This window comes from Cherax quadricarinatus, chromosome 90 (assembly GCF_038502225.1).
Source record: "Cherax quadricarinatus isolate ZL_2023a chromosome 90, ASM3850222v1, whole genome shotgun sequence".
In the NCBI taxonomy this organism is placed as follows: Eukaryota; Metazoa; Arthropoda; class Malacostraca; order Decapoda; family Parastacidae; genus Cherax; species Cherax quadricarinatus.
Genome location: NC_091381.1, coordinates 14002733 through 14023776, shown reverse-complemented (window position 1 = coordinate 14023776; position 21044 = coordinate 14002733). Strand labels below are relative to the sequence as shown.

Sequence of the window (21044 nt, the reverse complement as noted above, 5' to 3'; positions counted from 1 at the left end):
CTTCGTCCTATACACTTGAAAGAACCCCTTTGGATTAGTCTTTGATTCATTAGCAACTCTAATTTCATAGTCACGTTTAGCCTTTCTAATCGCTTTTTTTACTTCTCTTTTAAGCTGAACATATTGGTCAGTAAGGTTAACCTCTCCTCTTCTGATGCGCTTATAAATTCCCCTTTTCTCCCCTAATAGATGCTTTAGCCTCCTGTTAACCCATTTGGGATCGTTATTATTAGACCTAATTTCTCTCTGGGGAATGTATATACTCTGGGCACTGTGTACATTATTAAGAAAACAATCATAAAAGCAGATCCCTTCATATTCATAAGTATGATTATCGTCAATAAAATCATTAGCTAGATAACCCCAATCAAGATTAGACAGATGTTCCCTAAGTCCATTATAATCGGCAGAACGAAAATCGGGGATTTTTACTGTATTATCATATCATTATTCTTGCATTCCCAATTAATGCTAAAGGTGATGGATTTGTGATCACTTGCGCCAAGCTCTTCAGTGATCTCCAGATTATTCACGAGTGTTTCCTTATTTGACAAGACTAGGTCTAGCAAATTATTACCCCTGGTAGGTTCAGTTACACTCTGTTTCAGAAAACAGTCCTGAACTGTTTCCATGAAGTCACTGGACTCTAGATTACCTGTCAAAGAATTCCAGTCAATTTGGCTAAAGTTAAAGTCCCCTACTATGACTACGTTACTGTGTACAGAAGCCCTAACAATTTCGTCCCAAAGAAGTCTCCCTCTATCGTGATCCAAGCCTGGAGGTCGGTATATTACACCTAGAATTAGTTTTTCTTGACCCTCCACGAACTCTACCCAAACAGACTCTGTTACTGCTCCATCTATTTTTATACCTGTTTTTATGCAACAATTAATATTTTCTCGAACATACAATGCAACTCCTCCCCCCTTCCCATTACATCTATCCACATTGAATAACTTAAATCCCTGAATATTACACTCAACAGTCATATCCCGACTCTTTAAATCATACCACGTTTCAGTTAATGCAATGATATCAAAGTTCCCAGCACACGCTACCAAACGTAGTTCATTAATTTTATTTCTTGCACTTCGACTGTTAGCATAAAATACCATCATATGTTTTTTCTTCTGCACATTTTTCCTATTCATCTTTGTTTTTACACAATTTCTGAAATTATCATTACCCAGAGTTACTCCATGACAGTTACTATTAAGATTCTTAATATCAGAGCATAAGTCAATATATCCATACTCATTATTAATCATTTCTAAACCCATACCTCTAACTAATCCTAGTTTAAAGTCCTAACAACCCCCTCAACTGAGTTAGCAAGAAAACCCACACCTGCCCTGGATAAGTGAACCCCATCCCTGGCATACATGTCATTTCGGCCATAGAAGTTGTCCCAGTTGTCAATGAATGGTACTGCATTATCCTTACAGTGTTTATCCAGCCAACAATTAATACCAATTGCTCTGGACAACCATTCATTACCAACACCTCTTCTTGGCAAAATGCCACATATAACAGGGCGCCCCCCCTTCTTCCTAATCATGTCTATAGCTGTCCTGAACTTTCTAACTAAATCCTCACTTCTACGCTTGCCTACATCATTGCCTCCAGCACTGAGGCAAATAATAGGATTGATCCCATTACCGTTCATGATGTTGTCAAGCCGGCTAACAATGTCCTCCATCCCAGCCCCAGGAAAGCATACCCTTTGTCTCCTACTCCTGTCCTTCAAGCAGAATGCCCTATCCATGTATCTAACCTGGCTATCCCCAACAACAACAATATTCTTACCTTCCTTGTTGTCGTTCGTCGTGACGATCCCAGTAGTAGACTCACATTCGTCGGGTAGCACCGAGAATGCGTTGGAGGTTTCCACGGGAGTTTCCACAGCAGTCTCTTTCTTCTTCATCGTTTCTGGCTTTCCATTCGTCTTCTTGATCGTCAACTTCGTCGTCCCCTGCTGTCCAACCACTGACCACGATCCCTTCTTGACCTGAGGACTCGAAACAGGAGGACTACTACGAATCCTCTTGTTTTCCTCGGTCAATCGCCGTATCTCCATCTTCGCTGCCCTCAATTCTTCCTTAAGTTGCTGGTAAAGTTGCTCGATGGAGGGCATCTTGGTTCAGTCCACGGGAGCAAACAAGACACTTCTTCACAGAGTTAAGTACAGGTCAGCACTCAAAGTACAGGTCACCACTCAAGAGACACAAACAAGTTGAAATACAAAAACACTGAGAAAATTATTTATTTTATTATATTTTAAGAAATCGTCTTATGCAAAATGACCTATTTTATGCTGCACGATTTAGTCTTGAATATTAATCAGAAAATGTTAGAACAGCATTGTTATCTTGTTATCAATGTTTTCATTGTTATCTGTATAACATTTGGAAAAAGCTAAATATGAAAATTTTCATTCTATTTATAGTATTATTAAGTAGCTATAAGACAATTCAGAGAGTAAAGAAGATATGGAAAGTGGGTACCATGATGCTAGTGAAGAGCTCTTGATCAAAGAAATCAGAGTAACCATCACTTTCATCAGAATAAATCTGAATAACTTCCATTTGCAGATATTGTATAATCACTACAGCATAAGCATAGATATAATATTAATATAATTTTATGACATAATGATTCTGATACAACGATGTATGTGTTGATAGGCAAGCGTGCCGGGGAAGTGGCTGGTGTACATGAACCAGCTATACTGGGGTAGCCAGGTGGCCCACGTAACCACCTGGACCGGCCACACCTTCACTTCCCGTGATACACCCTTCCCTGACAAGATATCTGACCTTCGTGGCACTGTGCTCAAGGTCAGTGATAGCAGAGGTGATGGGATGCAAGCGGTCAGTGTGGTCCAGGAAGTGCTCAAGGTAAGTGTGGCAGTGGTGGTGAGACTGCTTTAGGCCAGTGTGGTATTGTAGAGTTCTCAAGGCCATTGTGCGAGTGGTGTGGAGATGTATTCAAGGTCATTCTGGTAGTCATAGTGATGGAGATGCTCAAGGTCTGTGAGGAAATGGTGCCAGTGTTCAAGAATAATTTGGCAGTAGTTGTATCTGACTATAGTGATAGGGTACTCAAGGTGGTGGTGGTGCTCAAGGTCAGTAGTGTAGTGGTGGTAATAATGGGTTGTCACGGTCAGTATGGTCGTGGTGGTAATGGAACGTTCAAGGTCAGCATGGTAATGGTGCTGGTGGTTGCTGTATCTTCACTTAAAATAGCACTTATATTTTCCATACATTATCATTTCTAAGTTGTATTTAATGTTATATTGCATTAGTTAATTTCTTTAATAGCGAAAATGAACATTAAATACCTTATAGTATGGCATATTTTTATATTTAGCTACATGCCATTCGCCATCCCACTCAGCTACACTTGCCCGCTCATTTGGCAGTCCTAGTGCATGTGTGGGAAATATATTAATCACTTAGTGAACCTTACCTCAACTCTGCACCTGTAGCATTCAAGCTGTTTCTGTCCAGCATTCACAGAGGCATATCTTACCTTTGATTTATGATGTAGATTCAATAGTGGTAGAATACTTTCTCGTTAGTGAGCTGAGACATACATCTAGTCCTCTGTGGAAGTAGGTTCCTAGATATTTAATTATAACTAGTGATTATTTGAGACATGACTGGGTGTTCTTAGACACTCACTGTGATTCAGGTCTATCTATAACAAACTGGTATCCGCGCACTGCTGTATTCGGGATTTGGAAGTTGCTTAACTGAGTTTCAATGTGGTGGTAGTGTCGGGGTGCTAAAGGTCACTGTGCTCGTAATGGTGGTGGTTCAATTCTCAAGATTAGTGCGGAAGTGGTGATGTTTAACGTCAGTGTAGTAATGGTGATATGCTTAATAAGTGGTGGTTGGGAGAGCTCAGGGTGTGTTTGGCTGAGGTGCTGGTGGGATGCTGAAGTCTCAATGGGGTCATGGTGGTACTACTCAATGTCACTGTGCTCGTTGAGACGGTTGTTGTGCTCAAAATTAGTATGGTATTGGCTGTGATCTTGGTGGTAGTGGTATTGGTGTTCATTGTTTGTGATAGTGGTAGTGGAGGTGTTGTAGGTCAGAGTATTAGTAGGCGTAGCGGGAGTGTTCAAAGTACAGTGTGGTAATGATGGTTATGATAGTCCTCAAGATCATTATAGTAGTGACGGAGGTGATGCTCAGTTTCATTGATGATGGTGGAGATGCTCATGTTTAGTGTGTAGATGCTCATGCTTAATGTGGAGGTGGTCATGCTGAAGGTCAGTGTAGCCGTAATGGTGTTGGTGGGATGATTCAGATGTGTGGCAATGGTGGTTCTCAAGGTCAGTGTGGTGGTGGTTGTGGAGGTATTCAAGGTCAGCATGAGTAGATGAAGTGGATGTGCTCAGTGTAAGAATGTGATTAATGTCAGTGCAGCAATGGTTATGATAGTGTTCAAGGTCAGTGTTGTGGTGATAGTTGTAGGGTGTTCAAGGTTAGTGTGGTGGTGATGGTTGTGGGATGTTCATGATCAGTATGGTGGTGATAGTTGCGTTATGTTCAAGGTCAGTGTGGTGGTGATAATTGTGGGATGTTCAAGGTCAATGTGGTGGTGATAGTTGAGGGATGTTCAAGGTCAGTGTGGTGGTGATAGTTGTAGGGTGTTCAAGGTCAATGTTGTGATGATAGCTGTAGGGTGTTCAAGGTGTGGTGGGGTTCTCAAGATCAGTAATGCGATGGTAGAAATGGGGTTCTCAAGGTCAGTGTTGTAGTGCTAGTGGTGGTGGGGTTCTCAAGGTCAGTGTTGTAGTGCTTGCGGTGGTGGGGTTCTCAAGGTCAGTGTTGTAGTGCTAGTGGTGGTGGGGTTCTCAAGGTCAGTGTTGTAGTGCTAGTGGTGGTGGGGTTCTCAAGGTCAGTGTTGTAGTGCTTGTGGTGGTGGGGTTCTCAAGGTCAGTGTTGTAGTGCTAGCGGTGGTGGGGTTCTCAAGGTCAGTGTTGTAGTGGTAGTGGTGGTGGGGTTCTAAAGGTCAGTGTTGTAGCACTTGTGGTGGTGGGGTTCTCAAGGTCAGTGTTGTAGTGCTAGTGGTGGTGGGGTTCTCAAGGTCAGTGTTGTAGTGCTTGTGGTGGTGGGGTTCTCAAGGTCAGTGTTGCAGTGCTAGTGGTGGTGGGGTTCTAAAGGTAAGTGTTGTAGTGCTTGTGGTGGTGGGGTTCTCAAGGTCAGTGTTGTAGTGCTAGTGGTGGTGGGGTTCTCAAGGTCAGTGTTGTAGTGCTTGTGGTGGTGGGGTTCTCAAGGTCAGTGTTGCAGTGCTAGTGGTGGTGGGGCTCTCAAGGTCAGTGTTGTAGTGCTTGTGGTGGTGGGGTTCTCAAGGTCAGTGTTGTAGTGCTAGTGGTGGTGGGGTTCTCAAGGTCAGTGTTGTAGTGCTAGTGATGGTGGGGTTCTCAAGGTCAGTGTTGTAGTGGTAGTGGGGTTCTCAAGGTCACTGTGGTAGTGTTATTCGTTCGCTCCTACATAACTCGTGTAGGGAAAAATAATTAGATAATTAATATCTGAGATAACCACGTTCCTTAAATAATACTTCTTGTTGTTGATTCGCCGGTATTTTCCCGGCCCAGGCCTCTTCGAAGTGGTGGCCCGGCCTTGGCTCCCTGTCGAGGGAGTGTCTGAGACCCAAGTCTCCTCTGGGAAGAAGTACAGGTACCCCTTCATCGTTGAGACCAACTGTCCCCTGTCCTCAAGGGGCTCGTAGGGAGAAGCTAGGCCTCTCTGGTCTGTATTCTCCGCCTCAAGGGGGATAATGGGAATGGCATCTTGTGAGCTGAAAGCTCGGACTCAGGCACCTACCCTACCCTAGAAGGACTGGGCATGGTGTCGATATTTTAATTATTATTTACCCCTTGTCATATGTATTGTCTGACTCCTCAGGAAATTAATGTATTGTATTATTGTATGCTAAATAACCATCCACGTTTGTTGCCCAAACCTTAGACTAAAATATAGCTAATTCGTTATAAAAAGGAATATATATAATTGATGAACGGAGAAATATTTACCACAAAGTTGTAGTTGCGGCTGTGAGTTAAGGCAGAGTGATTATGCAGTGGAGAACGTCAAGCAAGCCGATATAGTGTTTCTTTTTTCTGAGCAAGAAGTGCTTAGTTTGATATCAATAAAAGTATCATGAATTGTACATCGTCCGACGCAACACGTTGTCTGTTTTAATTAAGGAAAACGCTGTTCCCACGCAATCACGGGACACGAAAGAGAAAATTTCTAGTCACAATTAGGTGTCTTTAGAGTCTTAATAAAAATAATAATACCTTTATTTCTACTTGTACATGTACAAGGTATATAAGCCTAGCTGACATCAATGACATACTACTATATAGAAAGTTCCTTGTTATGCAGAGCATTTCGGGCAAATTTGGTCAGTTTTGTTCCGGGATACGACCCACACCACCCGACTAACACCAAGGTAAACATTTTATACTGATGGGTGAATATACACAACCGGTGTATGGAAACACTCCCAATGTTTCGGCCCTCACTGGGAATCGAACCCGGACCCTCACCGTGTGAAGTGAGAACTTTTGCCAACAGGCCACAGTGATATACATTATTAATAATAACATGACTGAGCGCCGTTGTTATGCAAGAATTCACAGCTGTAAGATATCCATATTGTAATAAAATAATACTTAGATTCTCAACAACTTAAAGTTGGATGAATATATCGTTAGTAATATGATAAAGTTTGCAGTTTATGAAGTCAAAAGTTAAAAAGTTGTTGGAAAGCTATAATACAGTGAGGGTTAAATTCAGTCTTTGCGTCTTTAATATTTGATGTAAATTCCTTTAACCGTCCCTTAACATATCAGTGTGTCGTTATATAAATACTACACGAGTGCATTAGTTATACTAGATGGAATTTTACTAAAACTTGGTAAAAGACCAGGAGAGGGTAAGAAATGTCTTTAATTACTATATTAGGATGACATTTTAAACTAGGCTATGAGAGTTGATTGTGGATATATCTGCTAGGAATGTTATAGAGTAAAGGTGAGTATGTAATGCTAAAATATGATAAGCTATTGCGAAATTAGCGTATTTGTGTGTGGGTTTGAATTAAAACTATTAAAATCGTTTACTGCGATCTCTCTCTCTCTCTCTCTCTCTCTCTGTATATGTATATATATATATATATATATATATATATATATATATATATATATATATATATATATATATATATATATATATATATATATATATATATATATATAATATATATATATATATATATATATATATATATATATACATATATATATATATATATATATATATATATATATATATATGTGGAGAAATTTTCTCCAGGAGGGGGGTATCAGCCCCCTTCAGCCCTTCAGCCCCCTTCAGCCCTCTCAGCCCTGAGGGGCCACTCAGAGGGGGCGAGCGTCTTGTTTACTGCTAGAGTGAGTAATTGATCACAGATGCTATGCCACGTAAGTCAAGTGACCTCTGCTCCTTGCAGCAGTGTTGCAACGTGTATTTTTATAAGAGACAGTACATCTCTTATTTAGCAGGACAATTAAGGAAAATCCTGCTCCCACTTTATTACCATAGTAAAGATATTGTACATTGTTGTCTATGATTAAGACAGCAAGAAACAAACATTCTGCTTTGCTTCATCGAGGAGGTGACAAGGATGCAAGGTACTAGGTCAGCGTTTTTTTTTGTGTATTGGGGCTGTGACGGCTTGGGGTGGTGTACTGACGGCAGATTACTTTTGACTCTAGAGAGAGTCACACTGACGCCAGGATAACCAACAAAGAACACTGATCTGTGCGTTAGTGTGAATAAAGTGTCTCGCAAAACACAATAAACTCTTAAGAGAAGTGTGATCAGCTTCTCTTGTGATACATTGTGAACAATAAAGACGAATCTTGTGGAACATAGTGTACCAGTGTGCGTTTCCTAGACAATGGAAGACGTGGACATCCAAGGACACTTCAGCTTCTATCAAGTCACCGATATCTGTCGAAGGTGTTGAGAACACCATAGCTCACGTTACAAAGAGCAAGGTATGTTACGAATTTCTTGTAGATCGGGGGATTGCGCAATTCTTGAGTCACAAGGAGTTTGTAATCAACCTATAATCGGCAGTAAGGTGTGGACTTTTGAGTCCAAACAAGTAAGTATTCGTCAGCCATCATCGAATGAAATATGCTGACATAACACCCCCTAGGGGCAATTTATACTTACAAATTGTATCTCTTGACAGCCCACTGTTGTGATGGTTTCGACAGCTTCTAGACCTCGTTTGCAGGGGCGGCTGTGTAGACGATTTGCTGTCATTTATCAGCTAAGTGTTCATTATATATATATATATATATAATAAACAGAGCAGGTAAGGCCAAAAATCTCAATAGAACTTTGGTCGTGCTCGAACCGGATAAAGACCACACTGTGGCACAAATATGTTGTACTACAGTGTACAAATAACCTATGAGCCAAGGTCCTTCGAAAAAACCTGTAAAACTAGTGTTTTACAATATAAATCAGTATAAATGAGTCCCTCCAGACTCAATCAAAGAGAATGGGCAGCCAAAAGAAAACGAGCGCTCACCCAGCGTTCACCCAAAAGAAAACGGGCGCTCACCCAGCGGACACCCAAAGAAAACGGGAGCTGGGTGACTCACCCACACCCTGCAACCACTGCTAAAATCTCGAGAAAATGCTGATTAATACAACAACTACCCAAATGATGTTGTTTGTCTGAGTGTATATATATACACATAGTGTTTATAATGTTTATAGACAGAAATTAAGAGACAAGATTGTGTTAAAGTTTGTTTCTTATAGATCTACCTGTTATATTAAAGGAACTTATATATAAAGTGTAAGCTTTCAAATATATATTAACAGTGAAATTTATATATGTGTAAGTAATGTTCACGTGTGATTACAGTTATACAGTGACATTTATAGTGTATAGTGAATGAAGTGTATAACATCGTTATTTACGATTAATCATCATGGTCAGGCTGACACAGCACACAAGCCATAAACACCAGCCACATGTACTGTGTACCCTTCATGGTCATTGACCCTGAGGTTAAGCTTAGTGGGTCAGTAGTGTCTGACTCGATTATTGCTGACTTAAGCATAACAAAAACTCAGCTGTCTATAGCAGTACAGTGTTTTTTAAACACTCTAAGTGTGGTGCTAGAATTTCAGTATACCATTAAAATGGCTTGTTTGAAAACTCAGTTTCAGTCTTTACAGACTAAGATTACACAATTAGAAAATCTAATTTCAGTCTGTCTAGGATTAACTCAAGATACAAACATAGATTTTGATGATCTTGAGGTCAAGTTTGGATTATTTACACAACGTATGAAAATAAATTCAGACTATACACATTATGAAAATAAATTTCTTGAATCAGATCCATCTGAAGATGAAATTAAAAATGTTTTGGATACTTTTAGTGATCAACAATTAAGGTGGACAGGAGTACAGGCTATCTGCCGCAAAACTCTGTCACAGAGACCTACTGTAACTAGTGGTCAATCACCTGTTACACCTGTAACAACAAGTGTCCCATTACCAAGCTTACCTACATTGTCATTACCTATTTTCCAAGGTCATAATTATGAAGAATTCATTAGTGGTTTTCAATCCATAGTAAATTCACGAACTGACATAGATGAGATTGCTAAGTTCAATTATCTTAAATGTCTTGTGAAGGGAGAACCCTATGAACTGATTAAGTCATTTCCGGTGGTCAAAGGCAATTATCAACTAGCCTTACGTGTCTTAGCAGACAATTACTTTGATGCTGACAAGGCTAGAGTTAGACATGCAGTCTTAATATCAAGCTTGAAGCCACCCAAACATTGTTATTCAGACTTACAGGCATTTAGAATTACATTAGACAATAGTCTCAGATCTCTAGGTGCTAAATATGACCTAAGACAATGTGATTGGTTTATCAGTGGTATTGTACAAGATAAGTTGTCACCACAAACTATTGAACGATTAAATATTATGTTCAATAAACGCTATTTCACTTGTGAAGAAATTAACAATGGTTTACAAACAATAGTTTCATGCATGCAAGCAACGAGACAAGATGAAAAATCCACAAATCCAGTGGATAATAAACCTTCAACTCAGTATAAAAAGAGTATACCTACTCCCACTAAACCACATAATGGGAAATCCCATATAGGCATTTATCAAGCTGTGAATACAACAGACAGTAAACAAACTGTCACACATAAACGTACTCCAAAATGTGTACTTTGTGATGGAACACATTGGGCACAGTATTGTAGTCAATACACATCAATAGAGGTACGTAAACAACGTGTTCATCAGCTGAAAAGATGCATCAAGTGTTTAGGTGAACACAAGGGAGGAAAATGCTCACTGAAGAAGTGTTTTAAATGCAAGGGTATGCATCATACAGCATTATGCCCAAATACTTTTGCTGAACAGCAGCAGGCTTCCACAGAATCAAGAAGTCAACAAGCAACAGCATTAAATGTGAGAGATAAGTTTAAAGCAACTGTTCTCCCGATTGCTCGAGTTGAGTTATCTAATAAATTACACAAAACCAATGTGCTAACACTATTTGATCAAGGCTCACAAAGGTCCTTCATAAGAAGATCAGTGTTGCAGAAACTGAATAAACAACCCTATGCCAAAATACAGTTAGATATAGCTGGTTTTTTCCATAATTCTGGTAAACAGACATATGACCTAGCCAAAATCACTGTTGGTCTAGGAAACAGGAAAAAGACAGTAGAAGCTGTGGTAGTAGATGATTTGCCTAAGTCTGTGCAGATCCAGGGATTAAAAGAAACAGTTGCAGCACTGAAAGCAGCTAAGGTCAAGTTAGCCTGTCCTGACATACAGACGGACACAATTAGTCCAATTGATTTAATCGTTGGAAGTGATTATTATCACTGTTTTGTGCAAAATATAGTAAGTAAACATGAGGTTCACTTGCTGAAAACAGCAGGAGGCCACATGATATGTGGTCCCATTCCCTCTCAAAGTGGGAAAGAAGCTGATATTGATTCAGTGGAAAATGTACTAGTTACGAGAATAACCGCTGATCATGTACCACAGCAAAAATTATCATTACTGGAAGAAATGAATGAACCAGTTGATAAGTTGTGGGATTTAGATGCGATAGGTATTGATGTAAATAAACCAAGCCCACAAGAGTCTCAGACTTATAACCAATATTTGGACACTGTCAAATATAAAGATGGACAGTATTGGGTTAGGTTACCATGGAAATTAAATCCACCACATCTACCTAGCAATTATCGCATGGCTTTCGGACAGATGAAAGCACAAATACATGAGCTCAGGAAGAATCCAGAGCTACTGACTGTCTATGATAATATCATACAAGAACAGTTGGACAATAAATTCATTGAGGAAATAGTCGAAGATAAGTTGAAGACAAACGCTCATTATCTCCCGCACCATGGAGTCAGAAAAGATTCTGAAACCACTCCACTACGTGTTGTATATAATTGCAGCGCACGTGCAAATAAAGATGTAGCAAGTCTTAATGACTGTCTGATGACCGGACCCTCACTAACTGAGAAGCTTGGAGACGTGCTTATGAAATTTCGCACAAACCCATATGCCTACACGGCTGATATTTCCAAGGCTTTCTTAAGAGTAGGACTACAAGAAATAGATAGAGATTATACTCGATTCTTGTGGCCTGAAAATCCACATGATCCTCAAAGTCCTGTGAAAACTTATCGTTTCAAATCAGTATTATTTGGTGCAACATCCTCTCCATTCTTACTAGAAGCTACTCTAAATACACATTTGAAGAAATCTGAAAGTCCCTTCAAAGAAGTCTTAAAGAAAAGTTTCTATGTGGACAATCTTCAAGGTACTGTGAATAAAGAGGATGATTTGAAATCCTTATACAGAGAAGCTAACAAGGAGATGAAAGAAGCAAATATGCCTCTAAGGATGTGGAATACAAATTCAAAGCAATTAAGGGAACTTATCAAAGAAGATTTCCCTGAAACTGAAATTCCTGATTGCAACAATATGCTGGGACTTAATTGGAACACACAGGAAGATACTTTGAGTCTCAAAAGGATAAACAATAAATCATGCAGTACACTCACTAAACGTAGTTTACTGTCAGAGGTATCACAATGTTTTGATCCTTTAGGACTCGTCTCACCAATTACCATAAAAGGTAAAATGCTTATGCAAGATGCATGGAAACTCAAAATTGGATGGGATGAGAACTTGCCTCTAGAAATGAGTCAAGCATGGGATGAAATATCCAAGGAGTTTAAACAACTTCATCAAATTAAATTTCCCAGACAAATAGGTCAAGAGGGAAACAAGTACACATTACATGTGTTCTGTGATGCGTCAACCAGAGGTTATGGCGCTGTAGCTTACATGAGTAATGCTGAAGGAAGTACACTAATTACTTCAAAGGCCAGGGTAGCACCCTTGAAGGTCAGAACAGTACCACAATTGGAACTGACAGCACTCTATGTAGGTACAAAATTAGCTGTCTATCTCAACAAAGTACTTGATCATCTCACTATTGAGAAAACCGTGATCTGGAGTGATAATGAAGCAGTTCTCCAGTGGTTAAGAAATAATAAGAGTAAGTTGGTCTATGTACAGAACAGAGTAGCAGAAATAAAAGAGATACAGAGAGATTATCTCTTTCTCCACGTCTCTACCCAAGAGAATCCAGCTGACATGTTGTCACGTGGTGTCCCACTCAAGAAATTTGTGGATAATAAATTATGGCTCCACGGACCGAACTGGCTCTCTAATGAAAATAACTGGCCTCAGCAAAAAGCTCACATTATGCCAGAAGAAACAGTCTGCTTGAACACAGCAGAAATAAGTTGTGTAAATACTGCAGCCACAACAGAAATAGTCATTGATGGATCTAAATACTCATCTTTGGGTAAACTATTAAGAGTTACAGCTCTTGTCTTTAAATTCATTAAAGGAATTAAACCTGATTATGAATGTCTTGAACCCATTAAATACTGGGTGAAACTAATACAGAAAGATGTTTTCTCTACAGAATATAAATTTCTAGAAACACAAGATAAATCCCCAAAGAAACTTGTCATGATTAATTCTTTAGGACTTTATCTCGACTCAGAAAAGATTATAAGATGTCGAGGAAGAATTCATAATTCTTCACTACCTAAAGAAGCCATACATCCAATATTGATCCCCAAGAATCATTGGCTAACAAAACTGATTGTGCAAAACGCCCACAGTAACGTGTTACATGTTGGGGTAGCTGACACACTTTGTCATATACGACAGTCCTACTGGATACCTCAAGGTCGACAAAGTGTGAAAAAACAAATAAAGGACTGTATTACTTGTCGTCACTACGATATGCGAGTATGTCAGTATCCAGGTCCACCTCCATATCCCTCTGAAAGAGTTTGTCATATCACTCCATTTGAGGTGACAGGTGTAGATTACACTGGACCAATAATTTTAACCAAAACAGTTGACAAAGTTCCCATCAAGGTGTACATCTGTTTGTTCACTTGTGCTACAACTAGAGCAGTACATCTAGAAGTAGCCACTGATATGTCTGCTGAAACTTTTATCAAATTATTCAGAAGGTTTGCAGCCAGAAGGGCATGTCCCAGACTGATGATTTCAGATAATGCAACGAACTTTGTTGCTGGTGCTGCTTATATAAGCAAGATCTTTGATCAACCAGAAGTACAACAGATGCTGAATCAACGCAGATGTCGTTGGAGATACATTCCTCCTAAATCTCCATGGCACGGCGGATTTTATGAAAGAATGATCGGCATTGTAAAGCGTTGTTTAAGGAAGACTCTTCATCGTCAGAGAATAGACTTAGAAGAATTCCGTACAGTTGTGACTGAAATAGAAAATAGAGTCAACAACAGACCTCTAACTTATGTTACCGATGATCTGGACAATTTAGAAGTGTTAAGTCCATCTCATTTACTCCATGGCAGAAGGCTCGAACCTGTTCCTCCCATGAATAATAAAGAAATCATAGAGGATCCTACTTATTTCGAACCTGAGCAACTCAGACGTAAATTCAAACACCTTAATAAAGTGATTGAATGTTGGGAGAAAATTTGGCGAGAAGACTATCTCACCTCATTGAGAGAACACTTCTATGGAGCTGGTGTTCCTGAAAATCATAAGTCCTTAAGACCTGGTGACATAGTGATTATCGACAATGATGGTCCGAGGTCCCAATGGCCACTTGGAAAAATTGTGACCATATATCCTGATGCAAATGGAATCATCAGGACAGTTGATGTTTTGAGCAAAGGTGTAGTGAATAAGCGGACAATAAATAAACTAGTGCCGTTAGAATTACACAGTGTTGAAAACAAAATTAGTGATTCTCCAGAAACCACACAGACTAAAGCTGTTCAGAAAAGACAAGCAGCAGTGGTGGCGAGTGAGAAAATTAAATTAATGTTAAGTGATGAATAGTTCACCTGCAGCGAACCTCCGCCGCCCCCCAGTGTGGAGAAATTTTCTCCAGGAGGGGGGTATCAGCCCCCTTCAGCCCTTCAGCCCCCTTCAGCCCTCTCAGCCCTGAGGGGCCACTCAGAGGGGGCGAGCGTCTTGTTTACTGCTAGAGTGAGTAATTGATCACAGATGCTATGCCACGTAAGTCAAGTGACCTCTGCTCCTTGCAACAGTGTTGCAACGTGTATTTTTATAAGAGACAGTACATCTCTTATTTAGCAGGACAATTAAGGAAAATCCTGCTCCCACTTTATTACCATAGTAAAGATATTGTACATTGTTGTCTATGCTTAAGACAGCAAGAAACAAACATTCTGCTTTGCTTCATCGAGGAGGTGACAAGGATGCAAGGTACTAGGTCAGCGTTTTTTTTTTGTGCTAGGGCAGTGACGGCTTGGGGTGGTGTACTGACGGCAGATTACTTTTGACTCTAGAGAGAGTCACACTGACGCCAGGATAACCAACAAAGAACACTGATCTGTGCGTTAGTGTGAATAAAGTGTCTCGCAAAACACAATAAACTCTTAAGAGAAGTGTGATCAGCTTCTCTTGTGATACATTGTGAACAATAAAGACGAATCTTGTGGAACATAGTGTACCAGTGTGCGTTTCCTAGACAATGGAAGACGTGGACATCCAAGGACACTTCAGCTTCTATCAAGTCACCAATATCTGTCGAAGGTGTTGAGAACACCATAGCTCACGTTACAAAGAGCAAGGTATGTTACGAATTTCTTGTAGATCGGGGGATTGCGCAATTCTTGAGTCACAAGGAGTTTGTAATCAACCTATAATCGGCAGTAAGGTGTGAACTTTTGAGTCCAAACAAGTAAGTATTCGTCAGCCATCATCGAATGAAATATGCTGACATAACACCCCCTAGGGGTAATTTATACTTACAAATTGTATCTCTTGACAGCCCACTGTTGTGATGGTTTCGACAGCTTCTAGACCTCGTCTGCAGGGGCGGCTGTGTAGACGATTTGCTGTCATTTATCAGCTAAGTGTTCATTATATATATATATAATAAACACAGCAGGTAAGGCCAAATTCTCAACAATATATATATATATATATATATATATATATATATATATATATATACACGCGGAGAGTACAATGATAGCACTAGGCTTTTCGTGTTGCAATTAGCAGATCATCACGAGTTTACAAAATTGGTGAAAAAAGGAGATATACGTTCCCAGGGGACCGCCTTTACTGGAGTGAGCAGTCCTCTGGGAACGTATTTACGCGGACAATCTCCTCTTTTCTGCAATTTTGCAAGCTCCTGATGATGTGTTGATTGCAACACGAAAGACCTAGTGCTATCATTCTACTCCCCCCGTGGTTGTTTTGCATCCTATATCGCTTGGCTTACGATATTTGCTTAATATGAATACCACTTGCCAAATCTTACCCCAGTTCTCTAGACACTTACGTTCTTCATCCTTTGCTGTTTCCTCTTAAAAGTGTGTACTTCTTAAAGCCCATTACCTGGAGTCTACCTGGAGGACATTCTGGGGATCAGCGCCCCCGCGGGCCGGTCCACGAGCAGGCCTCCCGGTGGATCAGGGCCTGATCAACGAGGCTGTTACTGCTGGACGTATGCAATCCAACGTATGAACCACAGCCCGGTTGATCCGGCACCGTCTTTAGGTATCTGTCCAGCTCCCTCTTGAAGACAACCAGGGGTCTACCGGTAATACCCCTTATTGCTGGTGGGAGGCTGTTGAACAGTCTTGGGCCCCAGACACTTATTGCGTTTTCTCTTAGTGTACCAGTGACTCCCCTACTTTTCACTGGGGGTATGTTGCATCGCCCGCCAAGTCTTTTGCTTTCGTATGGAGTGATTGCATCTTTAAAATTAGCATTTTTAAGAAAGTGCCTAAGTGAACAGGTATTACCGAAATCGCTTCTGCAAAACAGGTTGATTAATCTGTCGTCAACCCCATTTGATCAACTCCACAGGTTATTGATTACTAAGAATGTTGATCTTCTTAAACACGATAGGAAAATGTTATTTATTGAAGTTAGAAAAGCCAAACAAAAGTTTTTCAACATGGTACCACCTATGTGGAAAGATCATTTTCTGGAATACATATATAAGGGACTCAGAATAATGAAACGGAAAACGGAATATTTACATACTAGGAAATTCAACAATCTCATATCACAAAGTTTCTGGTCTCAACATGCTAACCCGGAGTTTGCTATTAACATGTCGAGTGTTGAATTTACTCAGGATCAGCAGACAACATTAGGATATGGGTTAAGTTTCACGCCTATTAGTGGAGAAACTAAATATGTTGACCTTGCCAAATCCTTTATCAAGGGGACCTATCCCCTGAAACGTTCAACATCTACAAAGGCATGGTATACAGAGCTTTGCTCAGACCTGTGGAACCGAACTGTCCTCAAATATTTATTAAGTCGTACCATGAAATGAAGAAAGATCCTTGACTTCATCTTACGAAAGCGGACAAAGCAAATGTGATGGTTATTATGGACAAGGTAGATTATAGAGGAAAAATGAGCACATTATTAGAAGACAGGGATACTTCCGTACCCCTTAATAAGAACCCTTTGAACCAGGTTAATAGTAAATTTAATAAACAACTTAGAACCTTACTGAGAGATGATGGGGAATTAATTAAACAGTTATCGGCGAGATCTGCGACACTTCCTTACATGTACGTTTGATCAAAACCCACAAGCCAAGTTTCCAGCCACACGTATAATTTTCTGTAAGATCGACATCATATGTCTTGCCAAAACGGTTGGTAAAAATACTAATTCCTTTGCTTGGCAACATTTCTGAAGCCCACTTAAAAAACAATGTTGATCTCATCGATAAATTACAAAATATCAACATGTCTAATGATTTTACACTTGTCAGTTTTGATGTCTCTGCTTTGTTCACGAGAGTCTTTTGTTGCTGACTTGCTATCTTATTTGGAAGAAAAAGATGAGTTCTCTTTACCTTTTGATAAAAAATACCATTACTGAATTGATTAAGCTGTGTGTAGTTGATTGCAAGTTTGAGTTTGAGGGGAAAATACTATGCTCAAAAGCAGGGTATGGCGATGGGTAAACCGGTGTCTCCCTTACTGAGCAATTTGTATGTGGAATTTTCGAGGCTAGGCTGTTGAAAAATATCCTGCCATGTTGAGCTAAATGGTTCAGATATTTGGATGACACTTTGTGTCTTTGGCCAAGTGATATGGCCCTTGATACATATATACCAAGTTAACAGTGTATCGGAGTATAAAACAAATTCCAATCACACTGTCGAAAATACTGTATATATTTTCCAGAAATTCAGTATTTATATGTAAATAGATGGCCATACTGTATTTAATAATATTTATGTCATAGAAAACGGAAAGCCTGCGTCTGCGCAGACGAGACTCGCCATCTTGGTTTTGAATTGTGTACAACGTTGGTGTGATGGGAAGGAATTTTCGTGCTCTAGAGGTTGAAATTGGGCTGACACCTCTCAAATAGGAGGCGAAATTGTTGGACATGCATTCCTGCATAACTTGAGATATCAGACGACTGGACAATACAGCTCCAGGAACCTCAGATAAGCTCTCTAGATTTGTGTATAATTCTGGCCAGTGTTTTCATAAATTTAGTTAGTGAGGTTTTTCTGAGCATGATACAACTTAATATCCAGTCAAATTGGTGAGTGATATTAAGATATATTTTCCTTCTGTTATGTATATGTGAATTTATATATAATAATTTTTTAATATGCAGTCCACAAATTTATATATTTACCAGTATTCCTGGTGTATGTATATTTCATTTAATTAATAGGTCCAGAGCAACTTGTGGTTATGACAGTGGTAGGTCTCGAAGGGGGACATTTTTTGCGACCTAGGTGTCCCAAATTCCTACTTATCTATGTAACATTGATAAATAATAATTATCTTTGTTATCATTTACTGTTATGTACATAATTAGTTACATTCAGAAAGATGCAACTTTCCATACACACAATAGAGTGGAGAAAGGGGTGGACTGTAAACTTCCATTCTTAGATGTGTTGATACACCGGATTGATAGAAAGTTTAATTTTAAGTATATAGGAAGGACACCAATGTATGCTCATACATTCACTACTATTCTAATCATGAGACTAGAGTCAAAACAATTGTATTTTTTACTGTTTTTGAGAGCCTATAGAGTGTGCAGTCCTAATTCCCTAGATGAAGAAATTAGGAAAATATTTCACATTGGCACGATACTGCGATATCCTAAAGTGTTTATGGGATCTGCGTTGCTGGCAGAACCTAGGGTAACACCTCAGACCAAGAATGTGCTGGTCCTCCCATATAACGTGAATTTATCTATCCTGCCGAATGCTCTTAGAAGATTTAATATACAAGCAGTATTTAAAAATTCATAGACTATTAGAAACATCCTGAAAAAGAATGTACCCAAACAACGTGTTGGTGGTGTCGGCAGAGTTGGTTGCAAAGGTTGCAGTCTCTCCTATTATGGACAAACTGGAAAATCCATTCATATAGCACAGGAATCGAACGCAATTTTCAACCATATTAGAGCGTGTAATATCCCGGCAAATTGATTGGAAGCAAGAATCATCTTCCCTTGCTCATCCTAGCTTGAAAGGAATATTGTAGCATAGGCAACTATTAAGCATGATAGGCAGTCATTATACAATATCAGTGACAGGTTGTTGAAATTAGATGCGTTTTTAGTTGAGGCAATAGTACACAGTTTAAAATTGGGCTCTTATACGAATGCATCAGACTTTCTTAAATCTAGTGCCACTCAGAGGAATTATGGCCTATTTTTCCTCCAGTTCCTGAAGGTTGAACTAGAGCTTGCCTTGAAATTATGTGGGATGAATACCTGTGGCCATTTTTTCTTGTTATTGCACATGCCTCCCCCATTAAATGATTTTATTTTAATGAGCCCCGTTTCCTTAACATAACTTTTTGAAGTCTCCTCTCTATATGTTACAGTTTTCTCTCGTAACTCTAAATGGATATGTTGTCCCGTGGAGGCTATGGTTGCCAGTGACTTCTACATCACTGAAAATACAGAAGTCACTGGCAATTATATTGTATTTAAAGTTATTGATATCACAGCAGAATATGACCGAATGTTCAATGATTGCCATGTTAATTGTGTTTAGGCTAATACAATATCAATGCTTTTGGGGTTTCCTATTGCTATAATATTTGTCCTTCTGGCTATAGGCACTGTTTGTGCCTGGCAGCACTACCTGTGCCCTTCTCCTCTCTCCCTTACTCGCTCACTCCAATAAAGGCGGTCATCTGGGAACGTATTTACGTGGATAATCTCCTCTTTTCTGCAATTTTGCAAGCTCCAAATGATGTAATGATTGCAACACGAAAGGCCTAGAGCTATCATTCTATTACCTCCATGGTTGTTTTGCATCCTGTATCGCCTCGTTTGCGATATTTACTTAATATATATATATATATATATATATATATATATATATATATATATATATATATATATATATATATATATATATATATATATATATATATATATATATATATATATATACATATATAAAGATTGTCCCAACGTCCACAGCAGGACTCGAACATGCTAACTCTGTATCAGAGTCAACAATACTTTACCGCGGAGCTAGACCCACAATAAGTATGGGCACTTATCTGAAGCTAAGCCATGTTTCCCCATACCCCCGGGCACCATACAGAGTTAGTAGGTTCGAGTCCTGCTGTGGACGTTGAGACAATCTTTATATATATATATATATATATATATATATTATATATATATATATATATATATATATATATATATATATATATATATATATATATATATATATATATATATATATATATATATATATATATATATATATATATATATATATATATACATGTATATATATATATATATATATATATATATATATATATATATATATATATATATATATATATATATATATATATATATATATATATATATATATTAAGTAAATATCGCAAACGAAGCGATATATATTTACATTTCTTTTTTTTTAAACAAATTTAGGGAGGTACCACCTCTAGAACTAGACTGGGGACCCTCATCCTCAGAGAAGACTTTAAACGTACCTCAGAGAAAACTCAAGGTTCTACCCGGAGATGTTTGAATATTTTCTTCTCCTACCACCCACTATATTTTTAAGCTACATGTGAACTTTATTAATAGACAGAATACATTGATAGTAAACACAAACATGAATACATTGGTGCAATATATTAAAGGTTATGAATCTCCTCCAGCTCCTCCAAAGCTGGATGTGAGCCTAGTATGCAGCATGCATTTCCCCTCCGGATGGCCATGCTGAGGCGCTGGAACATGAAAGTGGCTGCCCTTGGGTACCTGGTGGTGTCGAAGAGTCTGGAACCCAGTTCTTTAAGGAAACGCGTGGCATGTTTTCCCCATGATCCC

At 39.1% G+C, this 21044-nt stretch overlaps 1 protein-coding gene across 1 annotated transcript in view; it reads left to right on the top strand.

The window, feature by feature from the left end:
* LOC128693266 (uncharacterized) overlaps positions 1 to 21044 on the top strand; it is a 181146-nt gene that overhangs the window by 66068 nt on the left and 94034 nt on the right. The window contains exon 4 of the mRNA XM_070104250.1: positions 2685 to 2837. Within this exon, the coding sequence (XP_069960351.1) occupies positions 2685 to 2837 (153 nt within the window). The remainder of the gene's footprint in view (positions 1 to 2684; positions 2838 to 21044) is intronic.